The sequence below is a fragment of the Geotrypetes seraphini genome, chromosome 18 (assembly GCF_902459505.1).
Source record: "Geotrypetes seraphini chromosome 18, aGeoSer1.1, whole genome shotgun sequence".
In the NCBI taxonomy this organism is placed as follows: Eukaryota; Metazoa; Chordata; class Amphibia; order Gymnophiona; family Dermophiidae; genus Geotrypetes; species Geotrypetes seraphini.
The window spans coordinates 25,472,201-25,498,555 of record NC_047101.1 but is presented as its reverse complement, the minus strand read 5'-3'; the positions used below and the strand labels follow the sequence as shown (position 1 = coordinate 25,498,555).

Genomic DNA, 26,355 nt, shown 5'->3' with positions numbered 1-26,355 from the left:
TACCCCACTTTCTCAGGGCCGTCTGTCATCGGTACGGGACCCTGATTTGTGGGATGATTCTGATGACCCCCTCGGTACCGAGGCAGATTATTCCTCGGAGGAGGATGTTACATCGGTGCAGGATCCTGCTGGTAAGCCAGAGCACTCGTCCTTCACTAAGTTTCTTAAGGAGATGTCGGGACACCCTTTCCATCCCTCTAGAGTCTGACTCTAAAAAATCCAAAGCATTTCTTGATGCTTTGGATTTTGACCAGCCTCCGAAAGAATTTTTAAAGTTACCCCTCCATGACATCTTGAGGGAAACTTTTTACAAAAATTTAGAAACTCCTCTCACCGTTCCAGGAGCCCCTAGGAAGCTGGAATCGCTTTACAAGGTGATTCCTATTCCAGGGTTTGACAAACCCCAGCTGCCCCATGAATCTCTGCTGGTGGAGTCCACCCTCAAAAAATCGGCAGGCTCTAGTGTATATGCCTCTATCCCTCCTGGCAGAGAGGGCAAGGCCATGGATAAATTTGGTAAAAGACTTTACCAAAATGCAATGCTGGCCAACCGTTCAGGTAACTATGCGTTTCACTTCTCTTTTTACCTGAAACATTTGATTCAGCAAGTCTCTTCTTTTCAAAAGTATCTTCCTGACCGTAAGCTTCCTGCATTCCAACAATGCACTTCCAGTCTCCTACAACTCAGGAAGTTCATGGTCCGGTCCATCTATGATACTTTTGAACTCAAATCCCGAGCCACGGCTATGTCTGTAGCGATGAGACGATTGGCATGGCTCCGAGTCTCCGACCTTGATGTGAACCACCAGGACCGCCTTGCCAATGCTCCCTGCCTGGGTGATGAGCTCTTTGGAGAATCTATGGATACCACCACTCAAAAGCTCTCTGCCCATGAGACGAGGTGGGATACTTTGCTGAAAAATAAAAAGAAGCCTCCTCCTCGTCCATTTAGACAGCAGCCATCATATCAGAGGCGGTTTTCTGCTCGGCCAGTTCAGCCTCAACCTCCACAACCTCGGAGGCAGCGGCAACAGCACCAACAAGCACGTCAGCAACAGCTGCCTACCATAAAGCCTGTCACTCAGACTAAGCCGACTCAGCCCTTTTGACTCCCTTCTCCTGGGCATTGCCAGTATCCCTCCCTCCTGTCCTCTTCCACAGCCCATAGGAGGTTGATTAACCATTTTTCACTCTCGATGGGAGGTAATCACCACCGACCAGTGGGTGCTCTCGATCATAGCCCATGGCTACTCCCTCAATTTTCAAACTCCTCCGCCGTTAGGCCTGCCAAAAGAGTCTGCTTCCAACAAGTCTCAGTCCCTCCTTCTCGCTCAAGAGGTTCAATCCCTCCATCTTCTCAATGCCATCGAAGAAGTTCCTCAAGATCAGCGAGGTCAGGGTTTTTACTCCCGGTACTTTCTAGTTCCCAAAAAGACTGGAGACCTCAGACCCATCTTAGATCTCAGAGATCTTAACAAATGTTTGGTCAAGGAGAAGTTCAAAATGCTCTCTCTTGCCACCCTCTACCCTCTTCTCGCTCAGGGCGACTGGCTATGCTCCCTCGATCTCAAAGAGGCTTACACACATATTCCTATCCATCTGACGTCCAGGCAATATCTGCGCTTTCTCATCAATCAACATCATTATCAGTACAAAGTGCTACCCTTCGGCCTGGCCTCCTCTCCCAGGGTATTCACCAAATGTCTGATTGTGGTAGCGGCCTATCTCCGCTCTCACAACTTTCAAGTCTTCCCTTATCTGGACGACTGGTTGATCAAAGCTCATTCCCCTCAGGCGGTTCTGCTTGCCACCAATCAGACCATTCACTTTCTTCGACTATTAGGTTCGAAATCAATCTACCCAAGTCTCACCTCATTCCGACCCAGCGACTTCAATTTATTGGAGCCGTTCTGGACACTGTTCTGATGAGGGCGTTTCTTCCATCCAACTGCCTTCACGCCATCCTCCATCTCTGTCAGCAGGTGTTTCAACAGATTACCATTTCTGCGAATCACATGATGGTGCTATTGGGGCACATGGCTTCGACAGTACATGTCACACCCTTCGCACGTCTCCACCTGCGTACTCCTCAATGGACCTTAGCGAACCAATGGTCCCAAGTGACGGATCCTTGTTCACAACACATATCTGTGACCTCGTCTCTTCGACAGTCGCTTCTTTGGTGGTTGACATCTTCAAATCTATCCAGAGGTCTGCTGTTCCATCTACCTCCTCATCAACTAGTCATCACCACAGATTCCTCCCCCTACGCCTGGGGAGCTCACTTGAACGAATTCCAAACTCAGGGATTTTGGACTGCCCAGGAAAAGAAACACCACATCAATTTCCTGGAACTCCGAGCGATGTTCTATGCCCTCAAGGCGTTTCAACATCTTCTCTTTCCTCAAGTACTACTCATTTGCACAGACAATCAAGTTGCAATGTACTACATCAACAAACAGGGAGGAACGGGCTCTCGCCTGTTGTGTCAGGAAGCCCAACGGATTTGGTCTTGGGCGACAGCTCGTCACTTATTCCTGAAGGCTATCTACATTCAAGGGGAACAGAATTCCTTAGCGGACAATCTCAGCAGAATTCTCCAACCTCACGAATGGACTCTCGATCCCTCGACTCTTCAGACCATTTTCGCTCAATGGGGCACTCCTCAAGTGGACCTTTTTGCAGCTCCCCACAACCATCAGCTGCCCCTGTTTTGCTCCAGACTCTACTCTCCTCACCGACTGGCGCCCGATGCATTTCTCCTGGATTGGACCAGTCTCTTCCTATATGCTTTTCCCCCTCTACCGCTCATGCTGCGAACACTGTTCAAGCTCAAGAGGGAACAAGCCACCATGCTTCTCATCGCTCCACGGTGGCCCAGGCAACATTGGTTCTCCCTTCTACTTCAACTCAGTTCCAGGGAACCCATACCTCTTCCACTGTTTCCTTCTCTGCTTTCTCAGCATCAGCAGACCCTACTGCATCCCAACCTACAGTCTCTGCACCTGACAGCTTGGTATCTCTCGGGCTGACTTCGGCTCACTCACTCCTTTCTCAGCCTGTCCGCTCTATCATTGATGCTTCCAGGAAACCGGCCACGCTCCAGTGTTATCAACAGAAGTGGTCTCGGTTTTCTTCCTGGTGCCTCTTACATCACCATGATCCCATGTCTCTAGCAGTGGGACTGGTGTTGGACTATCTTCTTTCCTTGTCTGACTCTGGTCTTAAATCTACTTCTATCAGAGTTCACCTTAGTGCAATTGCTGCATTTCATGAGCCAATTCATGGAAAACCCCTCTCGGCTCATCCTTTGGTTTCTCGGTTCATGAGGGGCCTTTTCAATGTGAAACCACCTCTCAAGCCTCCTCCTGTGGTCTGGGATCTCAATGTGGTTCTTTCCGCTTTAATGAAGCCTCCTTTTGAACCTTTGGCCACAGCGCATTTCAAATTTCTTACCTGGAAAGTGGTCTTCCTTATAGCTCTCACTTCTGCCAGGAGGGTCAGTGAACTGCATGCACTAGTGGCCGATCTGCCTTTCACTGTTTTTCACCATGATAAGGTGGTTCTCCGTACACACCCCAAATTTCTTCCTAAGGTTGTGTCTGACTTTCATCTTAACCAGTCCATAGTCCTACCTGTATTTTTTCCAAAGCCTCATTCTCATCCAGGTGAACAGGCTTTGCATACCTTGGACTGTAAACGTGCTCTGGCTTACTATCTTGAACGTACTAAGCCCCACAGATCATCTCCTCAACTATTTTTGTCCTTTGATCCTAATCAGTTGGGTCATCCTGTATCTAAACGCACTCTCTCCAATTGGCTTGCTGCTTGCGTTTCTTTCTGTTATGCTCAGTCGGGCCTGACACTGGAAGGTTCTGTCACGGGCCACAAAGTTAGAGCTATGGCAGCCTCTGTAGCTTTCCTCCGATCTACTTCCATTGAGGAAATCTGCAAGGCTGCTACTTGGTCCTCAGTTCACACTTTTACATCACATTATTGTCTGGATGCATTCTCCAGACGGGATGGACACTTCGGCCAATCTGTTTTACAAAATTTATTTTCCTAATGGCCAACCTTCCCTCCATCCCTCTTTTTGTTAGCTTGGAGGTCACCCATCAGTCAAGAATATGCTGCCTGCTTGTCCTGGGATAAAGCACAGTTACTTACCGTAACAGGTGTTATCCAGGGACAGCAGGCAGATATTCTTGCGTCCCACCCACCTCCCCGGGTTGGCTTCTTAACTGGCTTATCCTAAGTGGGGACCGCGCGCCTCTGTCGGGCTGGAAGGCACTCGCGCGTGCGCGGTGCGGCCTACTAGAACTTTCAAAGTACTTAGAGTGCAATCACTCTAAAATTGTCCGTACTGGGGCTCCGTCGGTGCCGTCACCCATCAGTCAAGAATATCTGCCTGCTGTCCCTGGATAACACCTGTTACGGTAAGTAACTGTGCTGTTTAGCCGCAATCCTTAAACACAATTTCCTCCGAAGGACTGTTAAGTCAGCTCTCAAGAGCTACCTTTTTATGCTTTATAATATTGGTCTATATTTGACTAGGAAGAATATCGCACTTATCACTCTGACTCCAGATTCCTGAGGCAGGACCATTTGGGGCCGAAACACGATCATGTCAGCATTTAGCACCAGAGTCTCCTTCGGTGTTTTGTTCTCCACTTTCCAAGTATTGGGAAGTTGGCATCTCCTGTTTTCCTTGTGTACAAAGTAAACTTACCAGAACATTAGACTTTGAAATGGTACAAAATGAAATGATAGGAAAAGATTAGAGAGCTAGAGAAGTTACAAAGACGATATGAAATGTAAAGTGGAAAGAAGAACTGAGAAAAGAGATGGATTAGAAGAAATTAGAAATCCCCCCCATCACCACACCAGATCACCTAGATGACAAAAGTTAAAAAAATACTTATTCTAGTGCAATAGGTGAGACATTCTAGACCAGGGCTGCCCAAGTCCGGTCCTCGAGATCTACTGGCAGGCCAGATTTTCAGGATATCCACAATGAACATGCATGAGAGAGATTTGCATACCAAGAAGGCAGTGCAGGCAAATTAATTGCAGATATCCAGAGAACCTGGCCTGCCAGTAGATCTCGAGGACCAGATTTGGGCAGCCCTGTTCTAGACCATAGGGTTATTTCCCACTACTCGCATAGTCTGCAGAAAAAATCCATTCCAGGTTTTTCACTCTGCCTCTAGTGTACTTCATAGGCTAATGTAGCGCCCTCTAGTAGTCTTTTGCATGCATGGCTGCAGCTGTGTAGATTCTGCTCTCCCCATTTTATTATTTTAATTCAACGTGCATTTGTCCCTTTTGCTGGTATTTTCGCGTTTGAAATGGATTTGAAGCTCTGCCTAGTCTCACTCCCTGTTAAGCGGGGGATTGAGCGCAGACTTTGTAGCGTGTTTAGGGGGCTCAGCAGTGTTCCGCAGTTCGCTGGCTGTATTTTCGCACCTCCACCCATCCAGTGGTCCGCAGGGGTGGAGGCATAGTCAGAGTATGAATAGCAGCCCGAAGAAAGCTTCGAGGATGAATTTCCAGAAGCGTGCCAATGAATTTTAAACCATCCATTGAAAAAGCTGGAAGCAGGTGCAGGCTATCTGTGTCCAGTAACTGTGAGTAAAGTGGAGCTGACAAGTTCCAAAATTGAACTTTTAAAAGTTAATTTTGAGGGGTTTTGAAGGTTTCCTTATGTTTCTCTGTTCCCCACCTGAAATATGTTTTTTTTTTGTAATTTTTAAAATTTGAAAAAATGGTGGTGTTTTGGCGCATTTTTGAAGTAAATTCAGGTCTGTTGGCCATTTTGAATTTTTAACGATCTTTTTTCAACTTTTCCCTGCTTCTGTAAAATTCAAAATTTTGCCAGGAAAACTGCTGGAATGGAGTCCTTAGGGTCTCCTTGTATGGATTCATACCAAATTTGAGAAAAAAATTGCTGGCTTTATCTGTCCACCGCAAGACAGATTCTCTGCAGCCTAATAAGCGCAAGTATGAGTCATCTAAGGGTGCCTCTATGTCCCAGGATCCAGATACCTTCTCAGAATTTGAGATTTTGCGGATCCGTATTTTACTCCAGGTGTCCAGCTGCTAGGTGCTTTTCTGTTTCCGGTTGTGGGTGCTTTTCTGTTTCCTTTGTTACGTATCCCTGTCGCTGATTGGCCTCGGGGGAGGGGGGTCTCTACAAATCTTAAACTTCAAAAGGGGAAGATACGATAGCATGAAAGCCATGGTGAAACAACGGATCAAGAAAAAAATGGGCAAAGTCAAAACGGTAGAACAGGCATGGTCTCTTCTGAAAAATACTATCACGGAAGCACAAAGCCTCTACATTCCGCGGATATCCAAAGCCAAGAAAACTAAAGGCAAAAGAGAGGTGGCGTGGCTTACTAAAGAGGTGAAGGAAGCCATAAAAGAAGAGAAGGACTCCTTCAAAGCATGGAAACGCACGAAAACAATCGAAACTTGGAACAAACACAAGGGTGATCAGAAGAAGTGTCACAGGGCGATGAGGGATGCCAAAAAGGACTATGAGGAGAAAACACCGCAGGAGGTCAAAAACTTCAAGCCCTTCTTCAGGTACGTGAAAGGGAGAAAACCCACAAAAGAAGCGGTGGAACTGCTGGACGACCAGGGAAGGAAAGGGTACATCAAGGAAGACAAACAAATCGCAGACAGACTAAATTCATTCTTTGCGTCTGTCTTTACAAAGGAAGACACTGCAACAATTCCAGAAGCAGTGAAAGTGTTCAAAGGAGTAACAGAGGACAGCCTTACCACAGTAGACGTGGACTTGGACCAGATCTACCGCCAGATCGACAAACTCAAAAGCGACAAATCCCCTGGACCAGATGGAATTCAGCCGATGGTCTTGAAAGAGCTAAAAGTGGAAATCGGAGAACTATTCCAAAAACTTGCCAACCTGTCAATCAAAACAGGGCAGATACTAAATGACTGGAAGATAGCGAACGTCACGCCGATATTCAAAAATGGATCAAGAGGAGTACCGGGCAACTATAGACCTGTGAGTCTCACATCGGTCCTTGGGAATATGGTTGAGGCGCTGATCAAGGATAGCATAACCCGGCACCTAGACACACACGACCTGATGAAAGCCAGCCAACATGGATTCAGGAAAGGGAAGTCATACTTGACAAACCTACTTCAATATTTTGAGACAGTGAACAGACAAACTGATAATGGAGAACCGGTGGATATTATATACTTGGATTTTCAGAAAGCGTTAGACAAAGTTCCACATGTAAGACTCCTCAGGAAACTGCAGGGCCATGGAATAGAAAGAGATAAACTAAGATAGATAGGCAAATGGCTGGAGAGCATAAGGCAGAGGGTGGGCATAAATGGGAAGTTCTTGGAATGGGAAAATGTGACTAGCGGTGTGCCCCAGGGCTCGGTACTTGGGCCCATCTTATTTAATATCTTCATCAATGACCTAGAGGATGGAACATCCAGTGAGATCATCAAGTTTGCAGATGACACAAAGCTATGCCGGGCCATCAAATCGCAGAAGGACAGTGAGGAACTCCAGAGTGACTTGAGCCGATTGGAGAATTGGGCAGATAAATGGCAGATGAAGTTTAATGTGGAAAAATGCAAAGCGATGCTCTTAGGCAGAAAAAATAAGGAACACAAGTATAGTATGTCAAGTGCAACTTTGGGAAAATCTGAACAGGAAAAGGACCTGGGGATATTAATCGATAGGACACTGAAACTGTCGGTGCAGTGGCAGCGAAGAATGCGAATAGAATGCTAGGCATGATAAAGAAGGGAATCACGAGTAGATCGGAGAAAGTTATAATGACGCTTTATAGAACGATGGTCAGACCACACTTGGAATACTGCATCCAGCATTGGTCTCCATACCTAAAGAAGGATATCAAACTGCTAGAGAGGGTGCCGAGACGAGCAACAAAGCTGGTGAAAGGTGTGGAGAACCTGGATTACGAGGAAAGACTTAAGAGACTGGGGTTGTTCTCCCTTGAGAAAAGGAGATTGCGAGGGGATATGATCGAGACATTCAAAATACTGAAAGGAATTGACAAAATAGAGAAGGAAAAACCATTATTTACAATGTCCAATGTGGCACGGACAAGAGGACATGGGCTGAAGCTAAGGGGGGACAAGTTCAGGACAAATATCCGGAAATTCTGCTTCACGCAACGAGTGGTGGACACCTGGAATGCTCTCCCAGAAGAGGTAATTGCGGAATTCACCGTTCTAGGATTTAAGGGTAAGTTAGATGTACATCTCCTTATGAGTGGCATGAAGTGACATGGGTAAGGGTAAGCTAGATGCACTTCTCTTTATGAGAAGCTTAGAGCGATATGGGGACCAAAACTATGCCAGGGTACACCTGGCAGGGCCTTCGCGTGTGAGGATCGCTGGACTTGATGGACCTAGGATCTGTTCCGGAGATGGCGCTTCTTATGTTCTTATGTAAATCCGTCTACACCATCTGTTCCTCCTTCCCAAACTGTATCCAGGGTCCCAGCGGCTGCTCCAGACCTACCTGATCCTTTTTTTTTTTTTTTTTTACAGTGAGTACTTCTCAGATTTGGGAATCTGGACTTGAGTACTGGATCCGCAGATCCTTTTGGGGCTCCGGATCCTAGAGAAGATCCAATTGTCAAGCACTTGTTTAAGTTTGAGATGCTACCAGACCTCATTACTGCATTCTTACCAGAGTTGAGCGTGAATTCCAGCCCGCTCCTCTCATTTCTTCAATTTTTTCTCCCTAGCTCTGCAGCATTTGTTCGTAATCTGCACTTTTCCTGGCTTCCAGATAAGCAGTTGGCTCTCTGGAAGGTCCTTTATGGAACGCTCAGGCTATGTCTAGCTTGCATTCTCAGGCACAGGAGTGTCCATAGCTTTGGGTCAGTCCAAGGGAATTTCCCTGATTGCTCGACCCGGTGACGATTGGGTGCATAAAGCCAGGGGTCATGATCCTGTATTGAACCCTTGGTGGCATCTCTGAGGGCCGTGAAGAAGAATGAAAAATAAATAATTGATACAAGGCATTTAAGGGAGGTCTAGAATACCACCCCTACTCACAAAAATATTCTGAGGCATCTAATTTGATTTCTGGTCCAAAATGAAAAGCAAAATTGAATGACGTTTAGCTGATGCTGGAAAATGCTCTACAAGCATAATCTGCTGCCATAGCTGCTGAGTTAGCTACTGTAGGCAGAAATGAGCCATCATTGTATCCTCTTAAGCAATTCCATTTGTTTAGGAGCTTAACATTTAGAGGAGAAGGCTCCTTTCATATTGAGCTTAGTGAGTCTCTCATGTTAAGGTTGGGCAACAATGCTCTCTGTAGCTGGCGTCAAGCTCTGGAATGCACTGCCTAGTATTCTGTGATGGGAGATTGAACTTTTAAGAAAATGATGAAAATGCAATTATAGTGGAACCTTGGTTTACGAGCATAATTCGTTCCAGAAGCATGCTCGTAAACCAAATTGCTCGTATAGCAAAGCGAGTTTCCCCATAAGAGGTAAGGGAAACTCGCTTTGATTCATTGCACCTCCTCCTCCTTCCTTCCCCCCGAGGCTACCGGTGCTGCTTCATCACATCCCCCCCTCCAAGCTCAAACCGGCATCGGTGCCCGTTGGAAGCGACATCCGCCCGCCCACCCAAACAAGCTCCTTACCCCATCTGCTGCGTGCCAGTGCCAGTTAAGGAAAGATTCCTCCTCTTGCCTGGGCTGGGCCTTGAGCATCTGTGCATGCTCAAGGCCTTCTGGCTCTCATTCTCTCCCTTCCTGTGCTAATGCTATTCTCTGTTAATGCTTTTCTGTCCTGTAGATGTTTTTATGGGATCTTGTGTTTCCATCTTGTAGGAAGAATTTAAAAGATTTTAATAATGATATCATTAGTTAATACAGTGGTACCTTGGTTTACGAGCATAATTCATTCCAGAAGCATGCTCGTAAACCAAAATACTCGTATATCAAGCGAGTTTCCCCATAGGAACTAAGGGAAACTCGCTTGATACGTTCCCACCCCCCCCACCCCCCCGAGGCCAGCGGCGCTGCTCTACACCCCCCCCCCCCCCCCGCCATGATCTGAAATCCCCCAGCACCCACCCGAACACGCTGCTTACCCCCATCACCCACGCACAGGACATGCCAGTGCCGGTGCCCGAAGATCTGCGTCCTCTTCTTTGCTGGGCCTTGAGCATCTGCGTGAACTCGAAGGCCTTGAGTTTTAAATGATCTAATATTGTGTACTTGATGTAAGATGAAAAAATGAATAAAGAATTTGACATCTCCAAAATTGACACACCATACTGTTGACATAGATGCTTTTTTTTCCCTAGTTCTAACTTCTCTTTCTTTCCCTTCTGTAGAACACAGATACGTAGAACTTTTCCTCAATTCTACTGCAGGAGGAAGTGGTGCAGGATATGGCAGTCAAATGATTGGCGCAATGGGTATGATGGATTATCTGACTTTATCCTGTTGTATTAATCTAGTTAATTCTGCTATGTGAAGTTTATTGTGAATATTATTTTTCTGCAGCGAGATTCATAAGATTTGACAACATTTTTGGGAAGTCTTACTTGTAAAGTGACTCCTATCTGAAAGTTCTCTAATTGTTTATTAAATATTGAATTAATTTCAGAACATCTAAGACCCATTTTTGATTAATGCCTCACCTGCTGAAACATGACTTTACTTCTTGATTTGGGTAGAATTTGAAATTTGAAATTCTTTAAAACAAATTAACCAAGCACAAATTTTTTTTAACCTCTTTTATATGTATGTGGGGACTTGGGAGCAGGGAAAAATACACAAGGTGGATGAAATTAAGTAGTATAGAGGAGACATTAATTTGCAGTGATAAGGGAAATGTCAGTGATATATCCATGTAGCATATCATTACCAAACAAAAACAAGCAAGAAAAATCACAATTGTAGTTAATTTACCGATAAAATCATATACTTTTGAGAGAGTGCACTGTTTGCAAAGCGGGTACCCAGTGGACTTACAAGTAATGTATAGTGTGTCCTCTTTGAAAACAATGCACTTCAAGTGAATTTACACCCTTGATGGGAAAAAACTAACACTCCCAGAAACATTGGAAGCAATACAAAACAGACATTATCCCAGGACAAGCAGGCATGATATTCTCACATGTGGGTGACGTCATCTACGGAGCCCCAGCGCGGACAGCTTTTCAAGCAAACTTGCTAGAAGTTTCAAGTTTGCACACTGCACCACGCATGTGTCTGCTTCCTCGCCCACTAGAGGGCGCGTTCCACCTCGTGGTCCTCAGTTCATTTTTTTCCGCGGAGCCAGTAAGCCCTGTGGATTGTGAGCTCCTAATCTTTTTTGTGTCGCTGCTTCCTGACACCGCGTCTGATTATTTCGGTCGCTGTGCTTTTCGATTTTCTGTGACGTTTTTATTCTGTTCTTTTCTTTTCAAAAAAAAAAATATATATTTTTCTTTTCGTTGGGCTCCGGGGGCTCCCGGCAGCCGTGGCCGCGGGACGTCGATCGTTCCCGGCCAGTTTCGTCGTTGATGTCCCGTCCTGTAACGGGTTTCAAAAAGTGCAGCCGGTGCGAGAGGCTGCTCTCTATTACAGACCCCCACCGGTGGTGCATCATTTGTCTGGGCCCGGAACACCCTACCACCTCGTGCGATCGCTGTTCCACCTTTCAGCCCAGGGCTCTCCGTCGCAGGAGGGCCAGAATGGCAGAGTTGTTTACGGCGGACCCCGTGGTGAAGGCCTCGACGTCGGCCTCGGCTTCGGCCCCGGCCTCGACCTCGGCCTCGACGACCTCGGGGCCCTCGGCCTCTCCTCGCCCTTCGACTTCCAAGTCGACCTCGGGAACGAAGACTACCTCGGGTAAGTCCTCCCTTCCATCCCCTACAGGGTCTGCAAAGAAGCCGTCCTCTGCTTCGACCAAGGCGAGTGGGTCGTCCTCGGCCCCGCCTCGGGCCCCGCCCGTGCAAGCCCCGAGGGAACACTCGAGACCGAGGTCGCCCTCCAGGGAGCTTGCCCCGGATTCGGACCTCCCGACTTTCGTCGGGATCCCGGCTTTTCAGGAGCTCCTCAGAGCGCTCATATCAACGGAGCTGTCGGGGGCCCTGGAACAGCTGCAACGGGCTTCGACCCCGGCGGCTGTTGCCTCGGTGGCCTCGGCCTCGGCGACCTCGGCCTCGGGTGCCGGGGCTCCCTCGACCTCGGAGACCGGGGCTCCTCCGACCTCGGTCTCGGCTGTCGAGGCTCCGCCCGCCTCGGCCTCGGCTTTGGTCTTACCATCGACCGCGGGGGATCAGCCGGAGCGTAGCGTGCGGCCCCGGGACAAGATGCGTCGGGTCCGCCGCATTTCCTCGTCGTCGTCCTCGAGGTCCTCCCGGGGGTCTTCGCCCTCGCCTCGGACTCGGTCGAGGCGCCGGCCGAGGAAGCCGAAGCGCTCACGGGGTTCGCCTCGAGGGCGCGGTCGGTCTTCCCCGATCGGGGGCGAGGCGTTGCGGGTGTTGGAGTTGCGCATTGACAATCCGAAGCTTCTCCGCTCCCCGGCGCGTCGGGTGTCCCGTTCTTCCTCGCCGAGGAAACGGGAGGGGGCTCTCGTCCCCCGGACCCCGGGGTCCTCGCCCCGGGCCTCGTCGAGGCGGACTCATTCTCCTACCCCCTCGAGGCCTGTGGAGAGGACATCGTGGGGCTCGGGGTCAGGGAGAGATCCCTTGTATTATTCGCACGAGGCCTCTCCGGTTTCCTCGGCGAAAAAGTCGAGATCTCCTTCCCCGCCTGCTAAACCGTCCTCATTTTCGGTTTTTGTGCAGGACATGGCCAAGGCCCTCGGGTTGGACCTCTCGGTCGGATCCCAATATTCTAAGGAGTTCCTTGAGGAGCAGGACCTTCCAACTCCACCTAGGGAGGCTCCTCGGCTCCCATACAATAAGGTCCTCCTGCAGACTTGGTTAAAAAATTTGTCAAACCCTCTTACGGTCACGTCAGTCCCGTCCAAGATGGAAGGCAAATACAGGACGGTGCCGGCTAAAGGGTTCGACAAGGCGCAGCTCTCCCACCAGTCTTTGCTGGTGGAATCTGCCCTTAAGAAGTCTCAGCCTTCCAGGGTTTCTGCGGCGGTTCCACCTGGTAGGGAGGGCCGAACCCTGGACAAGTTTGGCCGTCGCCTTTATTCCAATTCCCTGATGGCCACCAGGGTGCTAAATTATGCCTTCACTTTTTCCTCCTATCTTCGGGGTATGGTGAAGGACCTCCCTCAGTTTCGTGACTCCCTACCGGACTCCCAGAAGGCAGGTTTTGATACATTCATGTCCAACCTGTCTCAACTGCGGTTGTACCTGTTTCACGCCTTGTACGACGCTTTTGAGCTGGTTTCGAGGGTGTCGGCCTTCGCGGTGGCCATGCGCCGTCTGGCCTGGCTTCGCACCCTCGACATGGACCCAAACCTGCAGGATCGCCTTGCAGATTTGCCTTGTGTGGGGTCCGAACTGTTTGACGAGTCATTAGAGGCGGCGACCAAGCGGTTGTCTGAGCAGGAGCGCTCGTTAGCCTCCTTGGTCCGGCCCAAGCCTAGACCCCCGCAGCAGAAACCCTTCCGCCCTCCCCCGAGGCGGTACCCCCAAAAATCTACTCCCGCCTTTTCCAGACCGCCACCTAGACGCCAGGCTCAGAGGGGCAGAGGGGGACAAACGCAAGCCCCGGCGCAGGGCCCTTCCAAGCCCGCGCCTTCTTTTTGACGGGCTGAGCGGATGGGGCAGGTTCCCCTCCGCGACCGCTCAGAATTCCCTGCCTATAGGGGGGCGTCTTCGGTCCTTTTACCCAGCCTGGACCGAAATTACATCAGACGCCTGGGTGCTCCGGACTGTCTCCGAGGGCTACTCTCTCAATTTCTTGTCTGTGCCACCGGATATGCCTCCGGGACCTTCCACTTTCAATCGGAGCCAGCTTCCCATCCTGCTGGCCGAGGCCCGGGCCCTGTTGAAGCTTCGGGCGGTCGAACCGGTTCCCGCAGATCAGCGGGGGACCGGGTTTTACTCCCGCTACTTTCTGGTCCCGAAAAAGACCGGGGACCTACGCCCTATACTGGACCTCAGGAAGCTCAACAAATTCCTGGTCCGGGAGAAGTTTCGAATGCTGTCTCTCCCGGTTCTATACCCTCTCTTGGAGGAAGGGGACTGGATGTGCTCCCTCGATCTGAAGGAGGCATATACTCATGTTCCGGTGCATCCTGCCTTCCGGAAGTTCTTGAGGTTCCAGGTGGGGGACTTGCACCTTCAGTACAGGGTCCTGCCTTTTGGCCTAGCTTCGTCCCCTCGAGTCTTCACGAAGTGCATGGTCGTGGTCGCGGCGGCCCTGAGAAATCGGGGCCTTCAGGTTTTCCCCTACCTGGACGATTGGCTGATCAAAAGCACGACCAGGGAGGGGGTTATCTCAGCGACCCGACAGTCTATCGCCTTCCTTCAGCGACTGGGGTTCGAGGTGAATTTCCCCAAGTCGCAGTTACAGCCGGCCCAGTCCCTTCAATTTATTGGCGCAGTGCTGGACACTGTGCGCCGACGTGCGTACCTCCCGCAGCCTCGCTTGGCGGCCTTGGTTCGGCTGGGGCGGTGGGTCTCGCAGCTGCAGGTGGTATCGGCCCAGCGCATGATGATGCTTCTGGGCCACATGGCATCGACGGTCCACGTCACCCCATTTGCCAGACTGCACCTGAGAATCTCTCAGTGGACCCTGGCCTCCCAGTGGCGTCAGGATTGCGATCCGGTGTCCCGTCTCATTACGGTCACTCCTTCTTTGAAACGGTCGCTCCGTTGGTGGACCGACTGTTCCAATCTTTCCGGGGGGTTGCTGTTTCTGGCCCCTCCCTTTCGCAAGGTCCTGACCACGGACTCTTCGGAGTATGCGTGGGGGGCCCATCTAGACGGGCTGCGGACCCAGGGTCTGTGGTCGTCGGAGGACCGTCGATGTCACATCAATGTGCTGGAACTTCGAGCCATTTACATGGCGGTTCGTGCGTTCGACCACCTTCTTCGCGATCAGGTAGTCCTAGTTCGCACGGACAACCAGGTAGCGATGTACTATGTCAACAAGCAAGGTGGGACGGGCTCTTGGCCCCTCTGCAGGGAGGCGCTTCACCTTTGGGAGTGGGCAATCTCCCGAAACATCTTCCTACAGGCGGTCTATATTCAGGGAGACCAAAACTGCTTGGCAGACAAGCTCAGTCGGCTTCTTCAGCCGCACGAGTGGTCTCTCCACTCCAGAGTCCTGCGCGAGGTCTTCGACCGCTGGGGGACTCCGCAAGTGGACCTGTTTGCCTCCTCGGAGACTCGCAAACTGCCCCTATATTGTTCGAGGATGTACTCCCCGGACCGTCTGGAGGCGGATGCCTTCCTTCTGGACTGGGAGGGGAGGTTCCTGTATGCGTTTCCTCCTTTTCCCTTGATCATGAGAACGTTGGTACGTCTCAAGTCATCCACGGCCACGATGATTCTCATTGCGCCTCGGTGGCCTCGTCAGCATTGGTTCTCCCTGCTTCTTCAACTAAGTGTCAGGGAACCTCTGCTTCTGCCTGTGTTTCCCTCTCTGCTATCTCAGAGTCAGGGTTCGCTGTTGCATCCCAATCTTCAGTCCTTGCACCTGACTGCTTGGTTCCTTTCCCCTTCACTTCAATCCAGGTTTCTCAGTCAGTGAGGGAGGTTTTGGAAGCCTCACGCAAGGTCTCGACCAGGCTTTGTTATTCACAGAAGTGGACCAGATTTTCATCTTGGTGTTCCTCGCGTCATCTGACTCCTGATTCTGTCCCGGTGGCTTCGGTTTTAGACTACTTGTTACATTTGTCTAAATCAGGCCTGAAGACGACATCTGTCCGGGTACATCTCAGTGCCATTTCAGCTTTTCACCGGCACTTAGATGGTCGTGCTCTTTCGCTTCACCCTATGGTGCAACGGTTCATGAAGGGGCTAATCAATGTTTGTCCCCCTCTGAAGCCTCCTCCTGTTGTTTGGGATTTGAATGTTGTCCTGGCTCAACTGATGAAACCTCCCTTTGAGCCTATGGACGTATCCCTTCTCAAATTCCTTACTTGGAAGGTGGTTTTTCTGATTGCTCTCACATCGGCTCGAAGAGTTAGTGAGTTGCAAGCTTTGGTTGCGGATCCACCTTTCACGGTGTTCCATCATGACAAGGTGGTTTTGCGCACACATCCGAAATTTTTGCCAAAGATTGTATCGGATTTCCACTTGAATCAGTCCGTTGTCCTTCCTGTGTTTTTTCCTAAGCCCCACTCCCATCCTGGCGAGACGGCGCTCCATTCTCTTGACTGTAAGAGGGCGTTGGCATTTTATCTCCAACGTACCAAGTCTCATCGGAAGGTTCCTCAATTGTTTTTGTCCTTTGATCCTAATCGTCTAGGACATCCGGTTTCCAAGCGCACCTTGTCCAACTGGTTGGCTGCTTGCATTTCTTTTTGCTACGCTCAGGCTGGTCTCCCGCTCTCGGGGCGTGTCACGGGGCATAAGGTCCGAGCGATGGCAGCTTCGGTTGCTTTCCTCCGATCTACTCCCATGGAGGACATTTGTAAAGCTGCCACTTGGTCTTCGGTTCATACGTTCACCTCCCACTATTGCCTGGACACTTTGTCCAGAAGCGATGGCCGGTTTGGCCAGTCGGTGTTACGTAATCTGTTTTCATAAATTGCCATCCTCCCACCTGCCCTTTTTTGGTTGGCTTGGAGGTCACCCACATGTGAGAATATCATGCCTGCTTGTCCTGGGATAAAGCACAGTTACTTACCGTAACAGGTGTTATCCAGGGACAGCAGGCATATATTCTCACAACCCACCCGCCTCCCCGGGGATGGCTTCTTAGCTAGTGATGGAACTGAGGACCACGAGGTGGAACGCGCCCTCTAGTGGGCGAGGAAGCAGACACATGCGTGGTGCAGTGTGCATACTTGAAACTTCTAGCAAGTTTGCTTGAAAAGCTGTCCGCGCTGGGGCTCCGTAGATGACGTCACCCACATGTGAGAATATATGCCTGCTGTCCCTGGATAACACCTGTTACGGTAAGTAACTGTGCTTTTTCTGGGGAACCTCAACGAGATTATAATAAACCCTACAATAGCTGATGCCATTGCAGCTGACAGGTACTGGACCAACTTCCCAGTGGTACAATGGTCGGATATGAACTGACTCTACAAAAAATATAGTCAAGCGTCATGCGACCTGAACAATTGCCCCTCATATCTGCTAACAAATGCCTCCCCCAAATTTAGAGCTAGCCTTATGCAATGGATTCAAACTACACTCACGGAAGGTCAAATTCCCACAAGACCATGGAGAAATCATAATCACCCATAAGCAATGCCTCCACTGGGTCAGACCCGAGGTCCATCGTGTCCAGCAGTCTGCTCACGCTGCGGCCCAACAGGTCCAGGACCTGTGCAGTAGCCCTCTATCTATACCCCTCTATCTCTTTTTCCAGCAGGAAATTGTCCAATCCTTTCTTGAACTCCAGTACCGTACTCTGTCCTATTACGTCCTCTGGAAGCGCATTCCAGGTGTCCACCACACGCTGGGTAAAGAAAAACTTCCTAGCATTCGTTCTGAATCTGTCTCCTTCCAACTTTTCCGAATGCCCTCTTGTTCTTTTATGTTTTGAAAGTTTGAAGAATCTGTCCCTCTCTACTCTCTCTATGCCCTTCAAGATCTTGTAGGTCTCTATCATGTCTTCTCTGAGTCTCTGCTTTTCCAGGGAGAAGAGCCCCAGTCTCTCCAATCTTTCAGTGTATGAAAGGTTTTCCATGCCCTTAATCATTCGTGTCGCTCTCCTCTGGACCCTCTCAAGTATTGCCATATCCTTCTTTAGGTACGGTGACCAATACTGAACACAGTACTCCAGGTGCGGGTTCACCATTGCCCGATACAACGGCAGGATGACTTCTCTCGTTCTGGTCGTAATACCCTTCTTAATAATAATAACCAACATTCTGTTTGCCTTCTTCGCGGCTGCTGCGCATTGTGCTGTTGACTTCATTGTCGTGTCCACCAGTACACCCAAATCTCTTTCAAGGTTACTTCCCTCTAATACTAATCCCCCCATTTGGTAGCTGAACATCGGGTTCTTTCTCCCTTTTTGCATGACCTTGCATTTCCCTACATTGAAGTCCATCTGCCATTTATTCGCCCACCCCAATACTGAAAGACCACAAAGGCCCAATAGATACCCCTTCCAACTACAGATCCATCACCTCAATTCCATTATATGTTAAACTAATAGAAGGTCTGGTTGCACAATACCTCTCCAATTACCTTGAAGACCACAACCTACTCCACCCCACACAATCGGGGTTCGGATCCAACCACAGTACAGAGACACTGCCAGGATCACAGATGTCAAGTACACCGGGGAGTCCCTCTGGGTAAACCTGGCAAGAGGCAGAGAAAAATGCCTGTATATAGGTGTGATATACAGACCCCCAAGACAACTGGAAGACATGGACGCAGAATTAATTGAAGACATAGAGAATATCACTCTACGAGGAGAAGCTGTACTGCTAGGGGATTTCAATATGCCTGATGCAGACTGGAACTCATTTTCAGCGAAAACCAGCGGTAGCAGGAGGCTCTTAACCTCCATAAAGGGAGCACGTCTCAAACAAATGGTAACGGAGCCCATTAGGGCCCAGGCGATCCTCGACCTGGTACTCACCAACGGGGAAAGCGTCTCAGAGGTCTCAGTAGGAGATACGCTAGCCTCCAGCGACCACAACATAGTATGGTTCAACCTTAGGAAAGGCTTCCCTAGATCAAACACGAAAACAAATGTATTCAATTTCCGGAGCACAGACTTCGCACGCATGGGAGATTTCATCCATCGGATACTGCAGGACCAAGCGGAGACCGATGATGTAGAAGCTAAGTGGTTAACTCTGAAATCAACCATACATGAAGCAACTAGCCACTTCATAAAATCAGTAAATAAATGACAAAGAAACAATAACCCCCAATGGTTCACTGCGGAGATCTCGCACCTCATTAAGGAGAAGAAAAAAGCGTTTCTCTCCTACAAGCGCACGGAGAAAAGAGAGGCAAAGGAAGAATATAGGACCAGGTCTACAGCGGTCAAAATGGCAGTTAGGGAGGCAAAACTTAGAGTGGAAGAAATTCTGGCAAAAAACATTAAAAAGGGGGACAAATCCTTCTTCAGGTGACAGAAAAAGGAACACAGGCGGGATAGTACGCCTTAGAAGACCGGACGGAAGTTACATGGAAGCAGATTCCGATAAAGCCGAACTACTGAATGAATACTTCTGCTCAGTCTTCACCTGTGAGGCACCGGGACACGGTCCGCAGTTGAAGGCAACACAAAACACAGAAGACCCGTTTCAGAATTTTGAGTTCACACCAGGTGAAGTTTACAGTGAACTGGCAAGACTCAAGGTGAACAAAGCCATGGGACCAGACAATTTGCACCCAAGAGTGCTCAGAGAATTGAGCGATGTCCTGGCGAAACCGTTGGCTGAGCTATTCAATCTCTCCCTAAGTAAGGGGAAAGTTCCCCTGGACTGGAAACTAGCTAATGTCGTACCACTGCATAAAAAGGGTTGCAAGGCAGAGGCTGCGAATTATAGACCGGTGAGTCTCACATCAATAGTGTGCAAACTCATGGAAACACTAATTAAAAACAAATTGGACACGATCTTGAATGAAGGGAATCTTCGGGATCCCAGTCAGCATGGATTCACCAAGGGTAGGTCTTGCCAATCCAATCTCATCAGCTTCTTTGACTGGGTAACAAGAAAGTTGGACTTGGAAGAGTTTTTGGACGTCGTGTACCTGGACTTCAGTAAAGCTTTTGACAGTGTTCCACACCGCAGGCTGCTAAGCAAGATGGAATCGATGGGGTTAGGAGAGACACTAACTGCATGGGTCAATGATTGGCTGAGTGGCAGACTTCAGAGGGTGGTGGACTAAAACATTGGAGGTGACCAGTGGAGTGCCGCAGGGCTCGGTCCTGGGTCCACTCCTTTTCAACATATTCATAGGGGATCTGACTCAAGGGCTTCAAGGTAAAATAACACTATTCGCTGATGACGCCAAACTATGTAATATAGTAAGTGAATGCAGTTTACAGAATTATATGGCGCAGGACCTGCTTACATTGGAAAGTTGGTCCTCAACCTGGCAGCTAGGCTTCAATGCTAAGAAATGTAAGGTCATGCACCTCGGACGCGGAAATCCATGCAGGACGTACTTCTTGAACGGAGAAACTTTAACTAGGACTTCAGCAGAACGAGATTTAGGAGTAATCATCAGTGCAGACATGAAAACTGCCAATCAAGTGGAGAAGGCTTCATCTAAGGCAAGGCAGATATTGGGTTGTATCAATAGAAGTTTCGTCAGCCGAAAGCCTGAAGTCATAATGCCGTTGTACAGGGCCATGGTGAGACCTCATCTGGAATACTGTGCAATTCTGGAGGCCACATTACAGTAAAGATGTGCGCAGAATTGAATCGGTTCAGCAGACGGCCACCAGGATGATCTCGGGGTTCAAGGGTCTCTCGTACGAAGAGAGACTGAACAAATTGCAGCTCTACACTCTCGAGGAATGTAGGGAGAGGGGAGACATGATCGAAACATTTAAGTACCTCACAGGACGTGTCGAAGTGGAAGATGATATTTTCTTTCTCAAGGGACCCTCGGCCACAGGAGGGCACCCGCTGAAACTCAGGGGCGGAAAATTTCATGGCGACACCAGAAAGTATTTCTTCACAGAAAGAGTGGTTGATCATTGGAACAAGCTTCCAGTGCAGGTGATCGAGGCAGACAGCGTGCCAGACTTTAAGAATAAATGGGATACCCATGTGGGATCCCTATGAGGGTCAAGATAAGGAAATTGGGTCATTAGGGCATAGACAGGGGGTGGGTAAGCAGAGTGGGCAGACTTGATGGGCTGTAGCCCTTTTCTGCTGTCATCTTCTATGTTTCTATATATCCCTACTAGATATAGCCCGGCAGCACTTTAGCAAAGGAAGAAGGATGCTGATAATTCAACTCAACCTCTCCCGCCGCATTTGACCTGGTTGACCACACCATACTTCTTCAGATATTAGAAGCAATAGGGATCTCAGGTGGGGTATATAATTGGTTCCAAGGATTCCTCAAAACAAGAACATACAGAGTAAAAACAAAACATTTTATATCGGACCCCTGGATCAACCCCTGCGGAGTACCTCAAGGGTCACCACTGTCACCCATGCTCTTCAACCTCTTCATATCCTCCCTTGGTACCATTCTAGACAACCTAGAAGTAACTTCATTCAGCTACGCAGATGACATAACTATACTCCTCCCCTTCGACTCACAAGACCCCACTACAACAGACAACCTGGAAAAAACACCAGAAGCAGTAGAGAAATGGATGATAGACCACAAACTGAAGCTCAACCCAAAGAAAGCAAAATTTCTATTGCTTGAAAAGGACAAAACCCCTTCTATAACCGAACTAGAAATAAATGCCACCAAATATCCCATACAGCCCGTTCTCAAACTCCTAGGAGTAACAATAGATAGATGCTGCCCTCTTCAGGTTCAAATCAACAAAACCACACAAAAAGCATTTTTTACCATGCGCAACCTACGCAAAATAAGAAAATTCTTTGACAAAGAACAATATAGACTCATAGTCCAATCCCTAGTCCTAAGTCTAATGGACTACTGCAATATCCTCTACCTACCTTGCCCCACCTACTTAATAAAACAGAACACAGTCCTCAGACTGATCTATTCTCTTGGAAAATTTGATCGCTTCACCAACGCCTACCTAGATTCACACTGGCTACCTATACAAGCCTGCATTCAATTCAAACTATACTGCCTATTATTCAAAGCATTAAACGGAACGGCACCCACCTAAACAACCGCCTAAACCGGAACCTCTCATCCAGACAAAGGAGAACCTGGTCCCCATTCTCCTACCCCCCTTTCAAAGGAACAAAGCGCAAAAAGATGTATGACCACCTACTAGCAACACAGGCAGCAAAATTGGACCCCTCCATCTCCAACCTGCTGACAGCAACAACTGACCTCAAAACTTTCCGAAAAGAACTCAAAACCCTACTATTCAAAAAATTCATCCAGATATCCTAACCCCCCTTTCCATTCCCCCTTGCTATTCTCCCCTCTCCCTCTCCCTACCTGTAATATCCCCCTAAGACTCAACAATGTAACCAGCATCCACTCTGCAACTTTCTCTTAAATTTCCAGCTCCTTCTGACTTTCTCCTCATTTTTCCACTTATCTTGTAACCTCTCCTCAAAATTGAATTATGTAATCAGCTCCATTAATTGTAATCTTTCTGGAAATGTCCAGTTATCTTTTGATGTAATCCGCTTAGAACTGCAAAATACAGGCGGAATAGAAATCAGTAATATAATGTAATGTAAATCCCTCCCTCCCTGACCACCTGAAGCCAACCCAGTTATTTGTTGGAGTGGCACTCATTCTCTCTACCCCCAGCAGCACTTTGTGCATGGACGGCATGAGCAACAATTCACACGCACATAGCTCGCCCACAAGCCTTCCCTCTGATGTCAATTCAGACATCAGAGTGAAGGTTTCTGGGTTAGCTACTTACAAGCAGCACGTGGGACACTACCTGTGTTGTCCCTGCATGGAGTGCTGCTGGGGGTGGAGAGAATGAGTGCCGCTCTGAAAGTTACTGGGTTGGCAGTGGGCAGGCAGGGAGAGAGGGATTCCCTGCAGCGGCTTCAATGGGGGAGCGAGTGGGTGGTCAGGAAGAGATCTCTGGTGGCGGCTTCTATGGATGGGCAGGGAGTATCCAACGCAGTAGCTAGGCTTCATACACCCAACAAGTGGTCCGCATACCGCGTGTTGAGAAACACTGCTATATGTCCCCATCACTTTGTCCACCTAAGAAAGTGCACAGATATTTAAGTACGTTACTTTGCACCCTACTTGGGTGATTAGGTATGCGTGCACTAGTGTGTTTCTATTTACTGGCTTTTGGATTAACAATTTACTTGGTAAGCAAGTTTTTCTTACATTTATATTCTTTTTTCTTTTTATTCATTTTTCATATAACAAGTGTATCATAAAAATTCATACAATTGCATTAAGTATACACTTGATATTTCCATAACTTACTGTAAATACAACATTTACATTTATATTCTAATGCAATAGGAAATCAATCCACCTATGGTACTGCAGGTAACCAGCAGCTAAGTGGAAGTTTTACAGGAGCATATGGAAGTCAAAGCAGTTTGAGTGGATATGGTAAGTGTTGAAATAAAATAAATTGTGCAGGTTGTAAATCTTGTCACCCTTAATCTATTATTTTTTTATTTTTATTTTTTACAGAGTTCTAGGTGCTTGTTTGTTTGCCTTGCCCAGATAAATTCTTTCTGTCAAGTTTACTGCAGATAATTTAAAAATAAACTTTTTGACAAGTCATGTTTTCCTCTGAATGTGGTGTGTTTTGCTAAGATGCCCCTTTAAGTGGACATCTGTCCTTGAAATGACTTCAATATTAGCAGTATCCTTGCTAATGTGTATAATAAGCACAACCCTCAGCTTCCTGTGTTAGCTTAAAACATTTTTCTAGTGCAATAGGTGTGTCATGATGGATGGATATTCCTTTCGAACCAGCAAGCTGTACAGAAGATATCAATCACAGTTTTCAATTCCTTCTCCTCATCCAGTGCCCTGTGCTGCCCCCTTCAGTTTTTTTTCCTTCTGTACATAAGCTGGACGGTGTCTTTCTGATCTGCTCTGTTTAAAATTTAATTTGGGGGGTTTTAGTTGAATTTTGGAGGTTTTGGTGGCCAGAGGGTCTCCAGTATTACTGGGGCAACTCTGCCTGGGAGAAGAAGCAGACTTGGTATCTGCGTCTGGCAGGCCAATCCCTCAGGTACCTGTTCATCCAGCCTGCTTAAATATTTAAGGAGTTTGGGGTCTGTTCCCCCTAGACGCTAGCTCACCCTCTGATTTTTAGGGGGAATAGTAGAACATGTGATAGACATTCAATCTGCAAATACTATGGTTCCGCATAGTGACAGTCTGCCTGGTCATTGCAGTAGCGGCCCCAAGGGAGTTCCTGGATTCTCTGGATTTAACAGAAGCCTACTTTCATAGTCCCATCTTTTTGGAGCACAGGAAGTTTGCTGCAGAGGCATTACCAGTTCTCAGTGCTCCCCTTTGGTCTGGCTATAGCTCCTCACACCTTCACCAAAATTATTGTTCCAGTGCAATAACTCTATGATCTAAAACGGGTGGGCAATGTGGGCCACAAGCCAGTCGGGTTTTCAGGACTTCCCCAATGAATATGCATGAGATCCATATGCATACAGTGAGAGGCAGTGCATACAAATAAATCTCATTCATATTCATTGGGGAAGTCCTGAAAACCCGACTGGATTGTAGCCATCGTTGCCCACCCCTGTTCTAGATCATAGGGTTATTTCCCTTTACCCGCATGGACTGCAGAAGAGAACCATTTCAGGTTTTCTACTCTGCCTCTAGAGTATTTCACAGGCTAGTTTAACTCCTCCCACTGTATGCATGGCTGCAGGTGTTAGAGTTCTCTCCCACATTTATTATTTTTAATTCAATGTAGTTTTGTCCCTTTTCGCAGTTCTTTCACGTTTCAAGAAATATGAAAAGCTGCCTGCTTCAGAATTCACAGTCTCTGTCTGGATCCACAATGTACAACAAGATGTCATCCGCAAATAAAGCTATACGGTGTTCTATCCTACCCACCACAATCCCCCTTAGCTGTAGATGATTCCGAATCAAAATCGCCAGCGGCTCAATTGAGAGCGCAAATAACAAAGGGAGAGGGGACACCCCTGACGGGTTCCCCGTGCAATAGGGAAAAAATCTGTATATGTCTGATTAATCTTAAGACAAGCCCTAGGTTCCCGATATAAAGCCCGAACCCACTCTCTAAACGGTCCTCCCAACCCAAATTTCCCCATCACCGCCCATAAAAACTCCCAGAATACCCGGTCGAACGCTTTCTCAGCATCTACCGCCATCAATACTGCCTTTTCAGGACCCTGCTTCACTTGCCACATCAAATGTAAAGTTCGCCTAATGTTATCGCCAACCTGTCTCTTGAATAAATCCTGATTGATCCTGATGGATCAAACCAGGAAGGAGTCGTTTGCTTACTGTTTTTATATAGCGATTCCCTACATGAAGCAGCGAATCGCTATATAAAAACAGTAAGCAAACGACGGAGAAATAACAGACCCCAGTGGTTCACTACAGAAATCTCGGACCTCGTTAAGAAAAAGAAAAAAGCATTTGTTTCCTACAAACAATTAGGAAGAGGAGAGATAAAAGAAGACTATCTGGCCAGGTCCAGAGCTGTCAGAACGGCAGTCAGAGAGGCCAAGCTTCAAATAGAAGAGAATCTAGCAAAGGACATTAAATCCTTCTTCAGGTACATCAGTGATAGGAAAAGAAACACAAATGGGATAGTACGCCTTAGGAAAGCAGACGGGACTTATGCAGAATCAGATTCCGATAAAGCCGAACTACTAAACGAATACTTCTGCTCAGTCTTTACCTGCGAGGCGCCAGGGTCCGGTCCACAGTTGCAAGCAAGACAAAGATCAGAAGACCCGTTCTGGAATTTCGAGTTTACTCCCAGCAGCGTCTACTGTGAACTATCAAGACTCCAAGTGAACAAAGCCATGGGACCGGACAATCTACACCCCAGGGTGCTTAGAGAGCTCTGTGATGTCCTGGCAGAGCCGTTATCTGTGCTCTTCAATCTTTCCTTGAGGGCGGGAAGAGTCCCCTTGGACTGGAAAACAGCCAATGTAATCCCACTCCACAAAAAGGGCTGCAGGACAGAGGCTGAGAATTACAGACCGGTGAGTCTCACATCCATAGTGAGTAAACTCATGGAAACACTAATTAAGCATAAATTAGATACAATCCTGGATGAGAAGAATCTATGGGATCCCCGCCAACATGGATTTACCAAGGGCAGGTCCTGCCAATCCAATCTAATTAGTTTCTTTGACTGGATAACAAGGAAACTGGATGTGGGTGAGTCCCTAGACGTCGTGTACTTGGACTTTAGTAAAGCTTTTGATAGCGTCCCACACCGTATTCTATTGAGCAAGATGAAATTAGTGGGACTGGGAGAAACATTAACTACATGGGTCAGTGATTGGCTAAATGGTAGACTTCAGAGAGTGGTGGTGAACGGTGCTCCTTCAAAAACGTCAGAGATGATCAGTGGAGTGCCGCAGGGCTCGGTCTTGGACCCAATCCTCTTCAACATATTTGTGGGAGATCTGACTGAGGGGCTTC

General features: G+C 48.1%; 1 protein-coding gene across 2 annotated transcripts in view; it reads left to right on the top strand.

Annotated features, from left to right (window-relative positions):
* Positions 1-26,355, top strand: part of HNRNPH1 (heterogeneous nuclear ribonucleoprotein H1) — a 147,187-nt gene that overhangs the window by 108,785 nt on the left and 12,047 nt on the right. For both annotated transcript variants that reach the window (XM_033926942.1, XM_033926941.1), the window contains 2 exons: positions 10,378-10,461; positions 23,212-23,304. In XM_033926942.1, coding sequence (XP_033782833.1) covers positions 10,378-10,461; positions 23,212-23,304 — 177 coding nt within the window. The remainder of the gene's footprint in view (positions 1-10,377; positions 10,462-23,211; positions 23,305-26,355) is intronic.